We start from the raw sequence: 21,199 nt of genomic DNA, 5'->3' as shown, positions 1-21,199 counted from the left end.
CCTCTACCTACCTGCTGAATATCTCTTTCTGAAGCTTCTGTAGGTACCTCAAGGTATATCAAGATTGATGTATCTCAAATGAATCTCATTCTTTCCTAGATTTTCTTTTCCTCTTGGTTTCTCAGATCTTAATTGATGGTATCATCATCCACTCATGTCTCCTAAACTAAAACTTTTGAACTTCTTCCTTGAGTCCCCCACTTTAACACTTCATCTCTTGTGTTCTCGTTTTACCTCCTCTGTCCATGGTCACAGCTCCTGCATTTCCCAAGTTAGCTCTCTTCATTTCTGTTCCATTTATCTAATTCGTCAGTGTTTCTACACTGCTAGAGGAAAGGGACCATGTTCTGTTTAACTCTGTGTCTTTATTAGTACGCTTTGAATGCATTAATTATTGAATGAGTGTTTTAAGGCAGTTTTATGTGAAAGGATAGTTAGACATCAGTACAGTTTACTTTTTGAAACATTTTTTACAATAAGTTAAAATAAAAATAATTGTTCCTTGTATAAATAAAATTAAGATTTGAAATGAAAGCAAGTTTTATTTGATTAAATATAGGTTTAGATAAGTTAAACGTTACTTTTAGCCAAATGACGAGGTAAGAATGTTGTTTGTTAGTTCTGTCTTCCTTTTTCTTTCCCTTCAGGAAAGGCTAGTAGGAAAAACCAGAAATGGAGAGGACCAGATGAAAACATTAGGGCAAATCTTCGTCAATATGGTTTAGAGAAGTATTACCTTGATGTCCTGGTTTCAGATGCATCTAAACCTTCTTGGAGGAAGGGCACATACTTTGATGCAGTCATCACTGATCGTAAGTTTATTTTTATACAAAAGTAGGAGTAGGATTAGGTTCCTAAAGTCATTTACATTTAAATTACAAAATTTATCAGTACAACAAAGAAAGCCAACTTGTATTAGTATTCCCCTCACCCCTGACTTCTTCACATAGTGAGAAGGAAAAAATTATGAATGTAGGGCAGGACACCAATTTAACTAAGTGGTTTTGATTTTTTAAACTATATGTATTAACTTGTCATCCCTTTTTCTCTTCGACTTATTTTTTAAGACATAAATTTGTTTTTATATTTGTTTTATATTTGACCGTAATTGGTTATTAGTGTAGCAACTGGAGCCAAAATGTCATTTGCAATTATGGTATCACATTTGAAGAAGAAAGTTTCAGATATCTCCCATTTCTCTATGTGTAAGCTTTTATATTTTGTTGTTGTTGTTGTGCCCGTTGTAACTGGCATCTCCTTTATAGAGTTAAAAGAAATTTGGGTGTGACCCACTGTGCTTGTGAACCCACTGAGCTTCAAGAATGTGCATGAGAACTTGTTTTCTCATGCCATGTGAGTTCTTGGGCTTTTCAGGCATCCTATCTAAGAATAAATCTACCTTTTCTATAGTATTTGGCGGTAAATCTGTATATAGTGGCATATAGTATCTCAACCCTTCCATCTCAGACCTTTTCAGTTCTTTGGTAACTTAGATATTTTCAAATCTAACAAAAGAAAAATTAGCAAGTATGAATATACTTCTGAAAATTGAGTGACTTTTTATTAATAATCTACTTTATTATTTGCTCTCACTCTCTATGTGTATTTATAAAAATACGTAATTTTTTTCCTGATCAATTGAGAGTAAGTTGTATACATCATGGCCCTTCACCGCCCCCCCATACTCCAGTGTATATTTCCTAAGAATAGGGATAGTCTCTTAGATAGCCAAAGTACAGTTACCAATTTCAGTGAATCGCTAATTCTTTAATCTGTAGTTTCTCATCCAGTTTTGTCAATTGACCCAGTAACATCCTTTATAGCATGTTTTTCCCTGAAGTGCAGTATCCAGCCTAGTGTCAGGTATTGCCTTTAGTAGTCATATCTTTTAACCCTCCTTTAGTTTGTAACATTTTCACAACCTTTCTCTGTCTTTTATGACATTGACATTTTGAAGAATACAGTCACCTGCTTGCCTGCCCTCCCAGTGTTTTAAATAGAATGTCCCTCTTGTTATGCATTCTCAGCTGGAATATTGCATAGGTGATGTATCCTTCTCAGGGTGTCATATCTGGAGGCACATGATGTCCATCTGCTTTGCAGTGGTGATTAGGTGACTTTTGACTATCCGTGTTACCTGTTTTCTGTCTAGCTCCATATGGTATTAGAGAGTCTACAAGAAGAACAGGTTCACAAAAGGAAATACCAAAGGGGATAGAAAAATGGTAAGTAAAAGTTAAATATGGTATGTTACTACTTTGGGAAGAAGCATATTGCTTTTTTTTAATTAACTTAGTTTAATAGTCTTAAAGTTTTTCACTGATTTTGAAATTTTGTTTTCTTTGTCTAGTCCAGAAAGCCACGTTCCTGTTTCCTTGAGTTATCATCTGAGTGATATGTTTTTTGACCTGTTAAACTTTGCAGCTGAGACCCTCGTATTAGGTGGAAGACTAGTCTATTGGTTACCAGTGTACACACCAGAGTATGTAATATTAAATAATTTTACTTTTTCTTATGGTATTTGTATATCTAGCATACTTTTTTCCCCTGTCTCTAATCATATTCAGGGTAAATATCTTTGTGTTTAATGTGTATGATGGCCTTCATTTACCAACACGCTGCATAAAACAGGCCCCTTCTTCTTATTGATTGAATTGCTTTGAACTTTTTATTTTACATCAGGGGTTGGCAAACTACAGCCTGTGAGCTGATATGGTTTTCAGCCTGTTTTTGTAAGGCACTTGAGCTAAGACTGGTTTTTACCTATTTAAAGGATTATTAGAAAAGAAAAAAACAACAAAGAAGAATATGTGTCAGAAACACATGTGGTCCACAAAAGCTAAAATATTTACTATCTGGCCTGTAAGAGCAAAAGTTTGCCCCTGTTGTATATCATACTTAGCTCGGGGCCTGTGTGTTCAGTAGCTCTTTGGCCAGGCCATAAACTTAGATAAATTTTAACAACTTAGCTGAGTGATTCATCTATCTACTGCTAGTTAGCTTGAATATATATTGGTTCTTATGATCACCGTAAATGCAGTAAAATCTTTTTTAAAAGCTAAGACCAAACAAACTAAGAGCTATGCATATATTTAAAGCCCTGATTATGTTCAACATTATTGGTTTGGGTTTTATTATTCAGTAGTTATTAATTATAAACAGAGCTGTGTACACCAACAATGAAAGACAAGATGTGTTGACAAAACAGGATCTTTAGATTTGAAAGGCAGTGTCAAGCTGAAAATTTGGCTATTTGTTCAATATGCTATAGATATCTTTTTTAGAAATTATTTTAATTTCTATATTTACTATACATAATTGTACAAAAAGCATTTTAGACCAGTGTTTTCTTGTTTGTCTTTTCATAATGGTTGATGGTCCCTCAGCAGTTGGAAGCTATGCTTTTTTGTTGTTTCTTTTATAAATGTTTCATTGGGAGCTACCAGGACCTAACTTTATTTTTTTATTATTATTATTTTAAAATAAATTTATTTATTTATTGGCTGCATTGGGTCTTCGTTGCTGTGCACGGGCATCCTCTAGTTGAGGCGAGCAGGGGCTACTCTCTTCATTGCAGTGCGTGGGCTCTAGACACACAGGCTTCAGTAGTTGGGGCTCACGGGCTCTAGAGCACAGGCTCAGTAGTTGTGGCCCAGGGGCTTAGTTACTCCACGGCATGTGGGATCTTCCTGGACTGGGGCTTGAACCTGTGTCCCCTGCATCGGCAGGCGGATTCTTACTGCACCCTCAGGGAAACCCTGATGTAACTTTAGTTTTGCATCTTGTTTATCAGTTAATAAGACTGTACACATTCATACCCATACCCCTTAACACAGGGCTTATGTTCTGTTAAGAAATTAATTATTTCTTAATTTTGGAAATAAGAGAAATTAATTCCAAGGAGTGAAATGACTTGTCTAAAGTTAAAAGCTAGCTAGTTTATTGTTTTCATTATTCCTAGTGCTGTTCACATAATTGAAGATCTTGCCAAGATCTCAGGTGTCTGGTATGTGGAGTGATAGATGGTGTTTTATTAATATTTTCAGAGAAAAAAAATATTTTCAGAGAAGAGCATATTTGTTTATTTTGATTCAAAAGTGGTTTCTGCCTTAGACAAGCTGAACTCCAGCAGCAAACTAACTTGTCTTTTTGTTTTAATTCAAGTTTTCAGAGCTGGAATTTTAAAAAAATTATTTGAAATAAATTTCAAATTTACAGAAAAGTTTCAAATGCAAAAAACTCCCATCTCTCCCCCATCCAAATTTTCCAACTATTAACATACACCTCCTCTACCCCCCTTTCCTCACCCATTACATTAATCGCACGCCCATTATCATTAATCATTTTTGGAACTATTTGAGAAGTTGCAGATATGATGCCCCATCACCCCTGCGTATTTCATTGCATTTCTCAGAAGCAAGAGCATTGTTGTCAAATCACCATCAACCCCTGAAGTCTGGAAGTCAGCATTGATAGTGCTGCTGTCCAGATCATGGACCCCAGTCAGATATTACTGATTGCAGTCTCTCTAGGAAAATGTACTGCATTGACCCCTCATGTCATTCTCCTCCAGTCTGGAATATTTCCTCAATCTTTCCTTATCTTTTGTGTCCTTAACAGTTTTATAGAGTACAGGGCTTATATTGTGAAGGTTGACCCCTAACCCGGTCCATCTGATGTTTCTTCCTTGACCAGACTCAGGCAATGCTCTTGGTAGAAATACCACAAAAATGATACTGTGCTCTTAGTGCACTGCATTATGGGGCACACAGAGCCAACCTCTACGGGAGGTCTTAAACTTGATCATCTGGTCATGTTCTCTGTCAGGTTTCTCTGCTGTGAGTTATCATGTTCTTCTCGATTAGTATTTCCCAGGGGGAGGTATCACAAGATTACACCAATATCTTGTTCTTCATCAGGTGACTACTCACATTGACAACCACCATAATGATGACTTTTCTATTCCATCATTCCTTCTGCATTTTAAGTTGGCATTCTACTATAAGGATTAGTTTTCCCTTCCCTCCCATTAATTTATTAATTTATACTGGTATGGAGTCATAGATTCCTATATTATTCATTGGGTTATACTTTATTACTATCATTATTTTGTTGTTCAAATTGTCCCAGATTTATGATCAGCAGGAGTCCCTCTGAGGTGGCTCCTCTGTCCTTTGAAATATCCTCATTAGTTTTTGTGTGTTTCTTATATTCTGGCATTTCTGACTTTCCACTATTTTGTAGTTTATTATTTAATTATAATTGAAATTAAATGTGGTTATGAATATCTTCTGTAATTCTTTTATTTCTTTCTTTTTTATAAAAAGTCAAACTGGAGGCACTTTCAACTATTTTAGTATTTCTGAAGACCTTAAAAAATGGCCACTGGGTATTTCTTCAGTGACTTCTCTTTTAATAATTTTCGACAAGGGGAAATTTCCAAGTCCATATAACCAAAGGGATTTTTTAGAAGTAAAAAAAGGCACATTTTTGTCACTTTTGTTTTTTTTTTTTTTACCTTAGATGTTTTATCAAAGGACAAATTTCATCCAGGCTAGGACACACATGGAAAGACTCCTATGGCATTTACTTCCCTGACTTATTTGTCAGGTCTTCTGATGTTCATAACTAGACTTCTGTTGTGCCTTCTCCTCCCCTTAACTCAAAGTGATCTTATTAATGAACTTAGTTTGTCTTGCGTTTATATTAGGGAATGAACTATTTTCACTTTTGCAGTAAACATAATCCAAAGTATTTACTCTTTTTAAAATAACACAGTATTAGATGAACTTAAAACTAAAGTCATCTGCAAAAGTTTGAAATAACGTTCTTGCTTCTGAATTAAACAATTTAGAATTAGTTTGGTTATGTTGTATTGCATATATAGCTTTTTATTAGACTAAGAATAAAGAATTCATTTTAAAATTGTACCTTAGCACAGCTTAATTTGAAAACTTTTGTATTTTTGGTATAGTGAATGTAGGATTTTAGTCCTACTATTGAATTAATTTACTCAGCCAAATCCTGTTATATGATTGAAGTTTAAAAATAAGACTCGCACATTATAATCAAGTTAAGGTATTATTCATTAAACCCAGAACATTTTTATTTTTTTTAAACCCAAGACATTTTGAAAGGTATAAGACGATAAAAACAAAATACTACCTAACAGCTTAGTTATTTGTGAAGAATTGTCAGAACTGATGATTGAAAAAGGATTTTCTCACTATTTGGTAATTTAAATTGTGGTGAAGAAACTGCTACTCAACAAACTTCTGCTTCCTCTAGTCCAGATTCTCCCCACTCTAGTATACTGTATTTTTGGCCAGCATCAAGACACTCTGTATATGTTATGTCCTTCAACCTTTATTTATTCTGTACCCATTGCTTGATATACTGTTTCTTCTTTCCTCAGCCGTAAAATTCTAGTCATCTTTCAAGGCCTGGCTTAATTGTTACCACCTCTGTGACACTTTCTGAAACCTTCTAAGCAGAATTCATCAGTCCTTCATATGTGCTCTCCTAGTAGCTTACTCTTATTACTCATAGAGACTTACCACGTAAAATTATTCTTGACTTTTGGTATTTGTGAGTTTATTATTCACAATTTCAACTATTTGCAAATGACCCTGAAGATCTGTGTAACATTCATTTGGGCAGGGCATACATTCAACTTGTGTATTTGATGTTATAGGAGTTGCTAAGCTGTTGAGTGAGTGTAGCTTTTTGCCCAGGTTCCACATATCCCTATGTGTTGTTTTCTAATTGTCATTTATATACAGATAATGCTCTTGAAGTGATTAGAAACTGTGTTTCTTTGTGAAGGATGTCCTTTACTGGAAATCCAACTGCTAGTGCTTGTGATAAAAATGATGACAAAGTGAAGAAGTCTAATAAAGTACTCCAAAGTAAGATTTGGGGATAAAGTTTAATTGTGATAAAATGAATTTTGTGGTGGCTCAGAGCTACACAAAACAGAAACGAACATGTTGTTTTTCATCTTTCATACAGGAAACAGAGAAAAGTGATTCTTTTAAATTGTTTTCAGTAAGTGCTCCAATCAGCACAAAATCCGTTTCTCAAATGGGAAGTGAAACTCTAATGACATTTGGAAATAGTTAGCTTGAGTCATGAAGATTCACAGGAAAATAAATGGCTGTCAAAATTGATGGATGGAAAAGCTAGGGACCTATACACTTTTTTTTTCTTTTTTTAAAAAGGTTGAAATATAATTTGTATACCATGAAAGTCACCTTTTTAAAGTGTACAACTCCATGGTTTTTAGTATAACCTCAGAGTTATGCAACCATCACCACTGCCTAATTCTAGAACAATTTTTAAATAAATTTATTTTATTTATTTATTTTTGGCTGCATCGGATCTTCGTTGCTGCGCATGGGCTTTCTCTAGTTGCAATGAGTGGGGGCTACTCTTCATTGCGGTGCGTGGGCTTCTTTGTTGCGGAGCATGGGCTCTAGGCGTGTGGGCTTCAGTAGTTCTGGTGCGCGGGCTCAGTAGCTGTGGCTCGTGGGCTCTAGAGCGCAGGCTCAGTAATTGTGGCGCACAGGCTTAGTTGCTCTGCGGCATGTGGGATCTTCCTGGACTAGGGCTTGAACCTGTGTCCCCTGCATTGGCAGGTGGATTCGTAACCACTGCGCCATCAGGGAAGCCCTCTGGAACATTTTTATTATCCCAAAAAGAAACCCTTGTATGCATAAGCAGTCACTACTGCTCTTGTCCCTAGTAACCACTTATCTATCTCTGTGGATTTACCTATTCTGGCTGATTTAGATTTTAAATAGAGGCTTAGATTATAGGGGAATAGTACTAAAAACAGGGAATTAAGATAAGATACCATACTATCATAATAGTCTAGGCATAGTACAGATTTATAGCTTCTACTTAACAGATTGCAAACAGTCCATGAGTATGAAATATGTTAGTAAATATATAGTAAATAATTTTTAACTGCTGTTTTTTTATTTTTTAGTGTGATATTTTGGGAGTACACTGTTAAATTGATTGGCTCATTCATATAATAGAGTAGTGGTTAAAAACAAGTTTGTTAATGATAATGATGACCTAAATGATGTCCTTTCATGCTTAAACTCAAAGTTCAAGTCAAAAAATGATCTAGAACATGTAAATGTTTTTCTGCTGTTAAGCCAAATGCCAATGACTTAGTTTCACCAGTTTAGCATTATTCATGTCATAAATATTAATTAAAATGGTATTGATTTTGTACTTTGATTTAATTTATAAATTTGTTTTGGGCTTTATAGTTATATAAATTATATAAGCATGAGGAATTTATGTTTATATACATTTAAGAAACATTTTAATAAAAATACCGTGTCAATAAAAGGTATATAAATAAAATTTAATAAAAATACGTTTTCCTTTGCCAAGAAATAAGATTTTTTTCTTTAAAAAAGGGTATGTTACTAAATTTGACAAGTTCAGACATTTCTAAACCCTGATGTTTGCAAGCCTAAGGTCAAAACTATATCTTCTCTTTGTTACCATTACAAGTCTGTCAACTATGGTGTAGAATGTATTCTTTCATATCATAAATGCTTTGTGTGAAGACTCCAAATTTGACATCAACTTAATGTCATAGGAGCACAAAATTTCTGACTGTATAGTGAGCATTAGAGAATTATTAGGTGAGATGAAATCTGAAATGGCCATTATTTGTTGGAAAGCCCTAAGGAGGGAGGCAGAGAATGACTTCAAGAGAATTCCTTCCACTGATAATGAAGTGAAGTGCATTATGAATGTTGCTTGGTAAGTGGGTGATGAAAGTTTTGAGCATGTGGTCAAGGTAATGAGGGAGAGCTTGTTGAAGGTCACAGGGACCTAGAGAAATCAGTGAACAAGTGGTGGGGAAGACAGTGTTGATGCATTAGAATTGGCTGGTTGGATGGTGGTCCTTTACAGGAAGCGCTGATCAGCACCTTTCCCATTTTGGATCAGAGCTTTAAGATATCCCGTATAAGAAATGTTTGCAGGCTGTTTATCTAGAAACATATGAAGGTTTGCAAAGGAAAAATAAAAACTGGCAATCACAGTGTTCTTAAAGGTGCCCCTACCTAGTGAGCCCTCTCTCCTGCTGTTCTTCTGAATTCTGCTCCATAACTGTTTCCCCCACATTTGTTACCTGTTTCTTCTACCAAGATTAGTGCCAACAACCTATCAGACATGAAGTTCTGAACTACTGCACCCTGACTGTCCTGCTTTCTAGGTGTCGTCATCTTCATTCACTAAGTACATGTGCTGTACGGCAGCAAGCACCACTGCTCTTGATCATAACTTTGGTTTTATTTCATGGCAGAGGATTGATGTCATCTGTAGTGTTTAATTTAGTGGTAGTTTAGCTGAATAATCTTATATAACAAGGTTAATAGTGGTCTCAAGATGTCATAAAAAATTTTGCAGGGACATTTCATTTTAAAGGGGTATATGCTGTAGTGGACTTTCCTTTGGGAATTTATAAACATCCCCAGTTGAATCAGTCCCTCATGAATGTTAGGGGGTTGTTATGGAATGTATTTCTGTCTGTCTTATGTGCTCTCGTGGGATCCTTTAGGGTAGAATTGTCATCTTGTATTTCTGTGGTTTAAATGCTTGGCATTCTTCAATAAAACATACCTGTGTTCTCTCTCATCCTCATTATACAGGTAAAAACATTCAATTACTTTCTTTGGATGTGGTTATGTTAAATACTTTGCTTTTCATAAATGCAGATTGTTTATGGATTATATGGACAATTAGCATATGTGAAATAAAATGGTACAGCATGTAGTGGGAGGACGTCCCATACCACACTGGATAACCCCCATGATGATCCTGTGCGGGGTGCACATGTGAGTGTCCCTAACAGTCAGCTGCTCTTTCTTCAGATACACTGAAGAGATGGTACCCTGGCACCCTTGCTTGAAACTCATCAGCAACTGTGAGCAGAAGCTTTCCGGTCGCACATCAAGGCGCTTGATAACGATGGAAAAGGTGAAGGGATTTGAGGTAAGTTATCCTAGTGTTTTTCAGATAAATTCTGGAAGAATTAGAAGTAGATTTTTCTAGTTTTCCTCTAATGAAGTTTGGAAACGTTAGTCCTTGATTTTTTAAAAAATATTGACGAGTTCAGGAAGAGGTAAAAGTTGAGCAGGTTTGTGGCCTTTGGTGGAGTTCAGAGGGTAGGAATAGAATATAGAAGTTGAAGACTAGAAATAAAAGTTGACCTTTACTTTTCAGGCTTATTTGACATCCTTGGGCTAACTCAGTTATAAAACAGAGCACTCTTAATTAAACAACCATTGTCTAATTAGCGATGTACTAGTTACCATTTCTCCCCAAAGCAGAACCTACGTGATTGCAGACTGTACTGAAGAGAAAATGTCACTTTGTATAAAGGAGAAAGTAATTTGCCCCCATCTGTTAGGGTCCAACACGTGTTCTCTCTCTTTTTCTTTCTCTTTCTCCCCCACACATAATTCATTTAAGCTTGAGAAGAAAGAACAAAACATCTGTTACTTCATATCCAGATCAGAATTGATATGAATACCTCATACTGGAGCTTAATTAAATCTACAGAATGCTCACTGGGCTGTACTTATCTTGATTGACAACCAAAGCTCCTCCATATTCACTAGAAATTTGAGTAAGCCCCATCTTTGTTTTGGATTTGTAGGGCAAGCGGAGAAGAACAGGGTGTTACTGCCTGAGGATTTTGTCTTACTCATCCTTACTCTGCATTTGATATTTTTCATCTACTTCACAGCTTATGGGTTCTTTCACAATAATAAAAACTAATGTTTGTACAGTCCCTTTTGCATATATTATTTTACATATTTCTTGTTTTTGTCCTTTTAATTTCCATTTCCTGTCTGTCTCTAATTTAGACCCTTATTACCATATACCTGGTTTATGCTGATAATCTCCTAAATTACCTTTCTCCTTCCATTTTTCACACCTCTAGTTCCTACATGTTAAATAAATCTTCCTAAAACACTGCATTCGTTAAGTCACTTCTTGATGCAAAAATTTTCGTGACTCATTTTTATAAGAGTAAGGTTCAGAATCTTCAATGTGACAAAATTTCCTCAATAATTGGGCTCCAGTATCAGGGCATTTCTGAAGGCTAAGTTATGTGTATATATACATATACGTATGTGTGTGTGTGTGGGTGTGTATAAAGTTGATTGGTGTCCACTCTTACACATATGTGTATGTATTTGTGTACATACATACATACATATGTAAAGGTATATGTGATGTAATTAAAATGAATGTCTGATAGTCATTTTAAACAAATACTAGAAGTTTATATGCAAGTAGCAGATATTCTTGGAGTGGCATCTTGTACTCAATATACTTATGTCATAATTATTCAGCATGTTCTTAAAACTTTTAGATTTACATTTAAAGAAGAAATATATTAAACAGTTATTTTACTTTATAGTACACCTTGCTTTTCTTCAAATTATATTCCTGGACTTTGCTGCTCACATTTTATACCAGACAGGTCACTTAATGTTTTTTGGAAGTCACATCTCGTTCCAAGGATGACAGTTTACCATTAAACGTTTAAAACATAAGCAGTTTTCAGAAATTCCAAAAGAGGAGTTTTCAAATTGTTTGACACAGTGACACAACCTTCCAAAGCGATCATTTTAAATGGCCACCGTTTATTTGGATATGCAGTAAGCCCTCCCTATCCGAGGGTTCCACATCCACAGATTCAGCCAAACTGCTCATCCTAAATGTGGTACACGATCCACAGCTGGTTGAAACTGAGCGTGCGGAACCCGTGGATGCCGAGACCCGACTCTCAGACTTGAGCATCTGCCAATTTTGGTATCCACAGTGGGTCCTGGAACCAATCTCCTGTGGATGCCAAGGGAGGACTGTACCAAGAAGCCCTCTTAACTAACTTCATTTCAAACTCAGTTGATTAACCAGTACTGGCTGTTCCTGCTCTAAAACACAATGCATGATGCCTAGAATAGGTCAGATACTTTGAGCTAGTGAGTTACTTGGTCTCTACTATATTTGTACACTTCTGTACTTACAGATGAATTGTCTATTGTGAGTCACTTGTGTTTTTCCTGTGAGCTGTTTATGCCAGTTATATTTGCTATGTCATTTATATAATCTAAATACTAGTTAGACCAGTGAAATGTGAATGGAAGAATGAAGTTGTCATTTCTGTAGAAACAAATATGAATGCTTTAGAAAGATAGGACAAAGTGAATTGCTGAAAAATTTAGAGTCTTGTATTGGAAATGGTTGAGATAACTATAACAGGTTGGGAAAAAGTTACTGCAATCCAGGTTTCTGTACTGAGGTTGCTTTGTAAGAGTCTAAGTTCTTGCTTCATTTTACAGAAGCCAAAACTGGACATCTTTGCAGGTCTTAATTCTGTATCAAAAGATTGATAACGTGGCATGTGGAATCTTAGTTCTCTGACCAGGGATTGAACCCATGCCCCCTGCAGTGGAAGCGTAGTCTTAACCACTGGACCACCAGGGAAGTCCCTGAATATACAATTTTTTAAGTTGAAATTAGATGTTTAATATATTAACAAAGCATTTTAATTTTTTCCTGCTTTTACTGACTTTTTAAATTAACTGTAGTCTACTCAGCCTGCCATAACAGAATACTGCAGACAGAGTGGCTTAAATAAAAGAACTTGATTTTCTCACAGTTCTGGAGACTGGAAGTCCAAAGCCAGCAGGTTTGGTTTCTGATGAGACCTCTCTTCCTAGCTTGTAGACAGCCGCCTTCTCTTTGTGTCCTCTGTACATACACACTGCTGATGTTTCTTCCTCTTACAAGGACATCGGTGCTATTGGATTGCCACCCCACAGTGATGGCCTCATTTAACTTCATTCACCTCCTTTAAGGCCCTATGTCCAAGTACAGAAATATTGGGGGTTAGGACTTCAACATACGAATTTTGAGGCACACAATTCAGTCCATAACACTGATTATCAGTATCTGTCACATTGAATAAAAGCCTTCTGTTGTATGTTAGAGTATGCTTTTTTCATACTCTCCCAGTCACTTCTCATGTCTTTTATATTTTGAGGGAAGTAGTAAGACATTTGATAATTCAGATAGTAACATTACAGCTCTTAGAAATCACAGCACTTAATGTACTTATATGAGTTATTAATAATAAGAATAATAACTAACATGTGCCAGCCACATGAGTAATATGTATAAAAAACAAATATTACCTATAGATTTTGTAGTTTTAGTCTTGAAATGAGAAAGTAAAGTGAGTGACATTAGCATTCTTAGTGAGGTATAATTGACATATTTCTCATCTGTACATCATGGTTCAATGTTTGTATGCATTATGAAATGATCACCACAGTAAGTCTAGTTAACATCCATCACCATACATAGTTACAAATTTTTTTTTATCATGATGAGGACTTTCAAGATCTACTCTCTTAGCAACTTTCAGATACGCAATGCACTATTATTAACTAGTTACCATGCTGTACATTACATCCTCATGGCTTATTTATTTTATAGTTGGAAGTTTGTACTTTTTGACCCTCTCCACTGCCTCCCTCCTCTAACCCCCTGACAACTATCAGTCTGTTCTCTGTCTTAATAAGCTTCGTTTTTTGTTTGTTTTGTTTTTTAGAATCTACATATAAGTGAGATCATAATGGTGTTTGTCTTTTTCTGTCTTATTTCACTTTGCTTAATGCCCTCAGGGTCGATCCATGTTGTTGCAAATGGAAAGATTTCATTCTTTTTTTATGGCTGAGGAGTATTCTATTATACATATCACGTCTGCTTTATCCATTCATCCATCGATGAACATACAACTTGCTCCCATATCTCGGCTGTTGTAAATAATGCTGCACTGAATGTGGGGGTGTATGTATCTTTTCAGATTAGGGTTTTCATTTTCATAAGGTAAATGCCCAGAAGTGGAATTGCTGGGTCATATGTTAGTTCTGTTTTTAATTCGAGGGGTCTTCATATTGTTTTCCATCGTGGCTGCACCAATTTACCTTCCTTCCAAAAATGCACACAGATTCCCTTTCCTTTTTATCCTCACAAACATTTGTTATTTCCTTTGGATAACAGCCATTTTAATAGGTGTGAGATGATATCTCATTGTGGTTTTGATTTGCATTTCCGTGATTAGTGATGTTGAGCATCTTTTCAAGTGCCTGTTGACCATCTGTATGTTGTCTTTGGAAAAATGTCTATTCAGATCCTCTGCCCATTTTTTAATTTTAATATTTTGCTTTTGAGTTGTATGAGTTCTTTGTATATTTTGGATATTAACCCTTATCAGGTACATGATTTGCAAATGTTTTCTCCCATTTGGTAGGTTGCCTTTTCATTTTGTTGATGATTTTCTTTGCTGGGCAGAAACCTTTTAGTTTGATGTAGTCTCACTTGTTTTTTTGTTTTTTTGGGGTTTTTTGCGGTACGCGGGCCTCTCACTGCTGTGGCCTCTCCTGTTGCAGAGCACAGGCTCCGGACGCGCAGGCTCAGCGGCCATGGCTCACGGGCCCAGCCGCTCCATGGCATGTGGGATCTTCACGGACCGGGGCACGAACCCGTGTCCCCTGCATCGGCAGGCGGACTCTCAACCACTGTGCCACCAGGGAAGCCCTCACTTGTTTATTTTTGCTTTTGTCGCCTTATTTTTAAAGTCATATCCAAAAGATCATCACCAAGATCGATGTCAAGAAACCACCTGTGTTTTCTTCAAGTCTCTAATCCATTTTGGTTAATTTCTGTGTATGATGTAAGAGGATAAAGTTTCATTCTTTTGCATGTGGCTGTCCAGTCTTCCCAGCACTCTTTATTGAAGAGACTGTCCTTTCCCCGTTGTATATTCTTGGCTCTTTTGTCATACATTAATTAATTGAACATAAAAGTGTGGAGTTACTTCTGGGTTCTCTATTCTCTTCCATTGATCTATGTGTCTGTTTTTATGCTAAAACCGTACTGCTAGACTTGACATAGCTTTGTAATATAGTTTGAAATCAAGGAGCATAATACCTCCAGCTTTGTTCTTCTTTCTCAAGATTGCTTCAGCTATTTGGGCTTTTTTGCAGTTCCATACAAATTTTTATCATAAATGGGTGTTGAATTTTGTCAAATGCTTTCTCTGCATCTATTGAGATGATCATACAATTTTATTCTTCCTTTTTTTTTTTTTTGCGGTATGCGGGCATCTCACTGTTGTGGCCTCTCCCGTTGCAGAGCACAGGCTCTGGATGCACAGGCTCAGCAGCCATGGCTCACAGGCCTAGCCACTCTGCGGCATGTGAGATCTTCCCGGACCAGGGCACGAACCCGTGTCCCCTGCATCGGCAGGCGGACTCTCAACCACTGCGCCACCAGGGAAGCCCTATTCTTCTTTTTTTTAATGTGGTGTATCACGTTTTATTGACTTGTATTGAACTCTTCTGGCATCCCTGGAATAAATTCCACTTGATCATGGTGTATGATTCTTTTAATGTATCATTGAGTTTGGTTTGCTAATATTTTGTTGAGGAGTTGTATATCTATATTCATCAAGGATATTAGTCTATAATTTCTTTTCTTGTGGTATCCTTGTCTGGTTTTGGGTAATGCTGGCCTCGTAGAATGAGTTTGGAAGTGTTCCCTCTTCCTGTATATTTTGGAAGAGTTTGAAAAAGATGGTATTAATTCTTCTTTGAATGTTTTGTAGAATTCACAAATGAAGACATCTGGTCCTCTGCTTTTGTTTGTTGGGAAGTTTTTGATTACTGATTCAATTTCTTTCTTTTTTTTTTTTTTAAAGATGTTGGGGGCAGGAGTTTATTAATTAATTAATTTATTTTTGCTGTGTTGCGTCTTCGTTTCTGTGCGAGGGCTTTCTCTAGTTATGGCAGGCAGGGGCCACTCTTCATCGCGGTGTGCGGGCCTCTCACTATGGCGGCCTCTCTTGTGGAGCACAGGCTCCAGACGCGCAGGCTCAGTAGTTGTGGCTCACGGGCCTAGTTGCTCCGTGGCATGTGGGATCCTCCCAGACCAAGGCTCGAACCCGTGTCCCCTGCATTAGCAGGCAGATTCTCAACCACTGCACCACCAGGGAAGCCCCTACTGATTCAATTTCTATTAGCAATTGGTCTATTCAGATTTTCTGTTTCTTCATGACCCAATCTTAGAAGGTTGTGTGTTTCTAGGAATTTCTTCTAGGTTGTGTAATTTGTTGGCATATAAGTGTTGATAGTGGTCTCTTATGATCCTTTGTATTTCTGTGGTATCAGTTTAAAGTTTCTTCCTCAGTTCTGATTTTACTTATTTGAGTCTTTTTTTTTTCAAGTGAGTCTAGCTAAAGGCTTGTCAGCTCTATTTATCTTTTCAAAGAACCAGCTCTTAGTTTCATTCATCTTTTCTATTATGTTTTTAGTCTCTATTTCACTTATTTCTTCTCTGATCTTTATTTCCTTCCTTTCTAGTTTGTTGAGGTGTAAAGTTAGGTTGTTTGTTTAATGTTTATTTTAATGCATTAAAAATACAAATATTACCTATATATTTTGCAGTTTTAAGTCTTGATATTAGAAAGTACAGTGAATGACATCAGCAATCTTTATTTTGTGGCCTCCATAAAAAGTACTTGCACCATATGATGATTATGAGGGCTTGAAGCACTGTTCCAAAGAATTGGAAGGAGAAAAATCTAGAGAAAAGGCTTTAATAATTAATGGAGCCCCATAATAAACCAGTCATTTCTGTTTTAGTGACAAAATTAAGACCCATTGTGGACAATTTCACATTTGCTTTTCCCTGAGTTTAATTTGTTTAAGAAAGTCTAGTATATTTTTTTTGGTAGAGTTATAATATTTCCCTAAGCAAATTTGATACACAGAAGAAGAAATAGAGAATGATCTAAGAATGCTTCTGAGAATGCTTTTTCCTATCTAAAAATGATAAATAAGATCACTCACCTTAGATATTTTTAAACCTATAAAGGCAGTGTTAATTTTTGTTTGGTTGCTTTTTATCATTTTACTTTTGTCCTTTCAAATTAATTTATAAAACAAGGCAAGCCTTTTGCTCAAGTAATTTTTTGAAATGGCCTTCACTTTATAAGATCAAATTTAATCAGTGAGTTTTAACTTGTATGGAGTTTATTATAACTGAAATTACTTTGTCATGTTAAATTAGTCGTGTTTGGCTTTTAATTAATTACTTCATTTCTACCTTCTGTTTGTATGGAGAGGAGTGTATATAATTGCAGCAAGATCCCAGTCCTTTATAATGAAAGTGATGACATAAAATTGTCAAACAGTTCTCATGCACATCTAACAAATTATTCTCGACCTTGTTCAGTGTTGTTGATTTTGGCAGTGGAAGACTATTAATTTTAGATTTTTACACTTTTGTATACTGTGTCTCTTCATTTTTGATTTGTTACTTGTTAGGTTTAACTTCAGTATAACTTTTGACCCACTTGATGTGTTGTTATAAAGTGTTCTCCCTCCCCCCCCTTTTAAAATGTAAACATAAGTTATAAATGTAAAAATATCTAAAGAATATAGATATTTCATAAAACTTTGTATCTTTACATTATTGGCTATAGTTTTCAGACTTACTGAACATTAGTAGTAAAGGAGAAAATTCTTGCTAACCATGTTAAAATTATGAAGATGCCTGATTAAGAAAAGCTAGTTTTCTGTCATTATTCCCTGTTGATGTAGTCTGAAAGCTAAGTGAATGACAAATAACACTGTTTAATGCTTTATTTTTTACAGCGGTTTCACATCCATTTGACCTTATTATTTTGCCTCTGTTAGAGATGAGGAAGTGGCCAAGGCCTAGCCCAGTCCACTTAAATAGGAAGTGGCCAATTTGAGACCAAAACTCCTCTTTGTCCCTGAAATTCTCTCCTTTTTTGTAGATCATGTTGCCTCTTCACCAAAACACAATTCTACCTTTAGAATATGCCAAGATTAAAAGGCAAATGTTCTTCAGTAGCATGTTACAAGTTTCTTTTAAAGCCAGTTTTTTCTCATCACTCATGGGGCCATGGCAGAATGATTTGTTTTTACTAGAACTTATTTTTCCTGTTGATACAACATGTAGTCAATGCTGCTATATATAGTTGTGGTCACAGTGGTTACTCCTATAAAACATTTTTCTCATATAAAATTCATAGGAGAAAAATGCTGATCTCTAGAGTTGTCCAGAACAGTTCAGAAATCAAGTGTAGTAGTTTGTCTTCAGTGAAGTACCCAAAATAATACTCTCTCAGTGTTTTATACCAATATACTTGGATAGACAAATGAGTACCCAAAGCAGCCATTTTCAAGACTTCCTTGAAATTTTTTTTAAACATTAATGCAACTTTTATATGCTATAGTACTTGGTTAAATATAAGAAAATTATCTTAAATTGTCATTGCACTAAATGGGCCGTCATGTGCCCTATTTGTTTTGTGGCTTATTTACTGGACATCCTGCCTTACACTGCTGGTGGTTTGAGAAGTACTGAAGTATAGATAAATTTAATTTTAGATACCATATGGACATTAGTTTAGACTAAAGTTATAATACTGTGTAAACCAGTTGTTATTTTTTTTATAGCTAGCCAGTATAGTTCACATGATTTAAAGTAGAGAATATTGGGAGGTCATAGTAGCAGGTGATGAAAGTTAATGTAATTTTTTATTTTGGACCAAATGAAAGAGTCCAGTAACATGAAGCCTATGAATGCTTCATTAATCAGGATGGAAGGTGGCCAAAACTGAAAGACTTGACTAAAGGACTGAAAGATTTTAAAGCTGTGGAGGGAGAAAAGAACCATTAACATTATAACAACAACAACGGTGTTTTAAATAAGAGAGAGAAGAGAAACTGAGGTCACTTGTTTGAGAAAATGACTTATGAATGGCTTGAAGTGGAAGAAATTAGTCTTTGTATAAGTAGTTTCCATATTATAATGATAGTAGTCTTACTAATCACAACCTGTGGTGTTTTGCTGACATAATGCTTGTGCCTGTTTCCATTATGCATTATCCTTTCCCAGGATCCATGTTGTCAATTTTTTTTTCCTTTGGCAGCCATTTGAATTAAAGGTGGTCTCTTCCTGTTGACCTTTCTTTCTGAAATACTTTGTTTTTTGCCTGTCTTTTGCCAGGATGGTTGGGTATTTTCCTTTTGATTAGAGCTATGAAAGATTAGAGATTAGGTATGAAGTATTTCGATCTTATAACATGCCTGGTGGGAAATAGATGCTACTTCATTTATCAGTGAGAAAAATAAGACAGGGTGACACTAAATCAGAACATGATAGTTGGATATGAACTGAGTCTAGGTCATAGTACAATACAGTATTCATTACCATCAAAATGTGTGTCTGTGTATGTGTGTCTCTGTGTGTGTGAGAGAGAGAGAGAGGGCAAGGGAGAGAGATGGAGAAAGAGAGACTCTTTTAAATTATTTTGCATTAGAAATCAGAAGGAAGCTATTTGCATTATTTATAAATTATATTTCAACTTGAGATATTTAAAAAAGGCTTATAAAAACAGAAAGAAGCCTGATGCTGCATATCATATTGTATTAATTCAGTTTTAAGGATCATGCCATCTACTTAGTTCTGAATGAATCACTTTTGCTGTTAATGGTACTTTTCCTTGAATTTAAATTTTAGAGAGTCATCACTTGACTTTTTCTTTTATACTTCTGCAACTAAATGACTTTGCCAAACTGGATGTTTTGTTAAATTAATGCTATCATAATTGTCTTAAATTACTATTTCTGGTAAACCAAGAAAAAGCAAAAGTCTATCCCCTACTAGCTCCAAGAAGGAATCATTTAAGATACCTGGATCCTTCTACTTATGATGCTATTTGGATATGGCTCTTTTATTTGCAGGAAAAAGCAGTTGTTCTCTGAAGGCAGAGAGAGCATCCATCTTAATGTTCCAGCTCTAATGCTCATATTTTCAAACCATGGCAGTAAAACAGTCTTTAACTGTTGTTACAGAATCTTAGGCAGAGGTCAGTTGCAAAATATAAAGTATGATCTAGGGGTCCAAGGCATGAATGGTTTAGGGAAATGGGAAGTTTATGTTCATAGTCAGCATAATCCTCTGGAGCTTTTTTTATAATTCTCAAATGACACATTTTCTATTTTTTGTATTTTTATTTATTTATCAAATGGTTATTTAATTTAGAACTATATTTCTAGTGTTTTTCAAATTCAAACACAAACTAGTGTCTTCTTCTCACTCCATGACCCACCAAGAACCCAACCCTGAGATTTTAATGTGTATTTTTTTTTGCCCCAAACCTAAAGGGTACAGTTTAATGAATAATTATAAAGTAAACATCTCTGTAACCACCACCAAGGTCAGAATTACAGAGTATTGGAGCATCCCCTTTTGTGGCTATTTTTGATCATAAACACCTCCTCCTGCAGGTATAACCACTAATCTGACTTTTATGGTAATCACTTCCTTACTTTCCTTTGTAATATTATCACTATCGAATTCATCCCTAAGCAAAATAATTTTATTTGTTTTTGATGTTTACATATATAAATGCAGGTGTATTTTAATTAATTTTTCTTTTAATGGATTGTTGATGATTTTAAGAAGTCACCTAGGAGATGAATTGTCTCCACATTAAAGCAAGAGTATGTATGTTCATGTCTATGCGTGTTTTGGTCTGTTACTCATCCTCTGCTGCTTAGGTAAGTAAGGTTCTTCTTAACTTTAATTGACTTTTAGATATAGTAACTAATAAGTTGTCATTACATTTTTATCCCCTGTGTTGACTTGTATTTTAATGTTTGAGGTTAAGTTTTGAATTTTATGGAGTTATAGGTTTTAGTGGCGAGTATGTAGGAAGTATTCATAGTTCTGTATCAACATGATAGCACAGATATCCATGATGGTTTTTTTTAGTTAGAAAGAAATTATGTGTTGAGTGCCAGATGTCAAAGTTCAATCATTAGGTGTCACTCATTTTCAGAACTCTAGATATAAAGATTTTTATATATATTAAAATATTTTAACAAATTCTAGGAAACTTAATATCTTACAGAGTAATTAAACTTTTTACAAGTACAGGTTATATGTAAATACAAAGTTTAGGGATGAAGATTTCCAACCATTACCTTGCTCCCATTAAGAATAGTGCTAGAGGGTTTTTTTCCTTAACAGTATTGGATGCCAGACTTTT

General features: G+C 35.5%; 1 protein-coding gene across 6 annotated transcripts in view; it reads left to right on the top strand.

The window, feature by feature from the left end:
- TRMT11 (tRNA methyltransferase 11 homolog) overlaps nt 1-21,199 on the top strand; it is a 63,393-nt gene that overhangs the window by 31,344 nt on the left and 10,850 nt on the right. For all 6 annotated transcript variants that reach the window (XM_060167991.1, XM_060167990.1, XM_060167995.1 and 3 more), the window contains 4 exons: nt 648-812; nt 2,153-2,225; nt 2,351-2,482; nt 9,903-10,023. In XM_060167991.1, coding sequence (XP_060023974.1) covers nt 648-812; nt 2,153-2,225; nt 2,351-2,482; nt 9,903-10,023 — 491 coding nt within the window. The remainder of the gene's footprint in view (nt 1-647; nt 813-2,152; nt 2,226-2,350; nt 2,483-9,902; nt 10,024-21,199) is intronic.

This window comes from Lagenorhynchus albirostris, chromosome 12, assembly GCF_949774975.1.
Source record: "Lagenorhynchus albirostris chromosome 12, mLagAlb1.1, whole genome shotgun sequence".
In the NCBI taxonomy this organism is placed as follows: domain Eukaryota; kingdom Metazoa; phylum Chordata; class Mammalia; order Artiodactyla; family Delphinidae; genus Lagenorhynchus; species Lagenorhynchus albirostris.
This window is presented reverse-complemented; position numbering and strand designations above follow the sequence as displayed.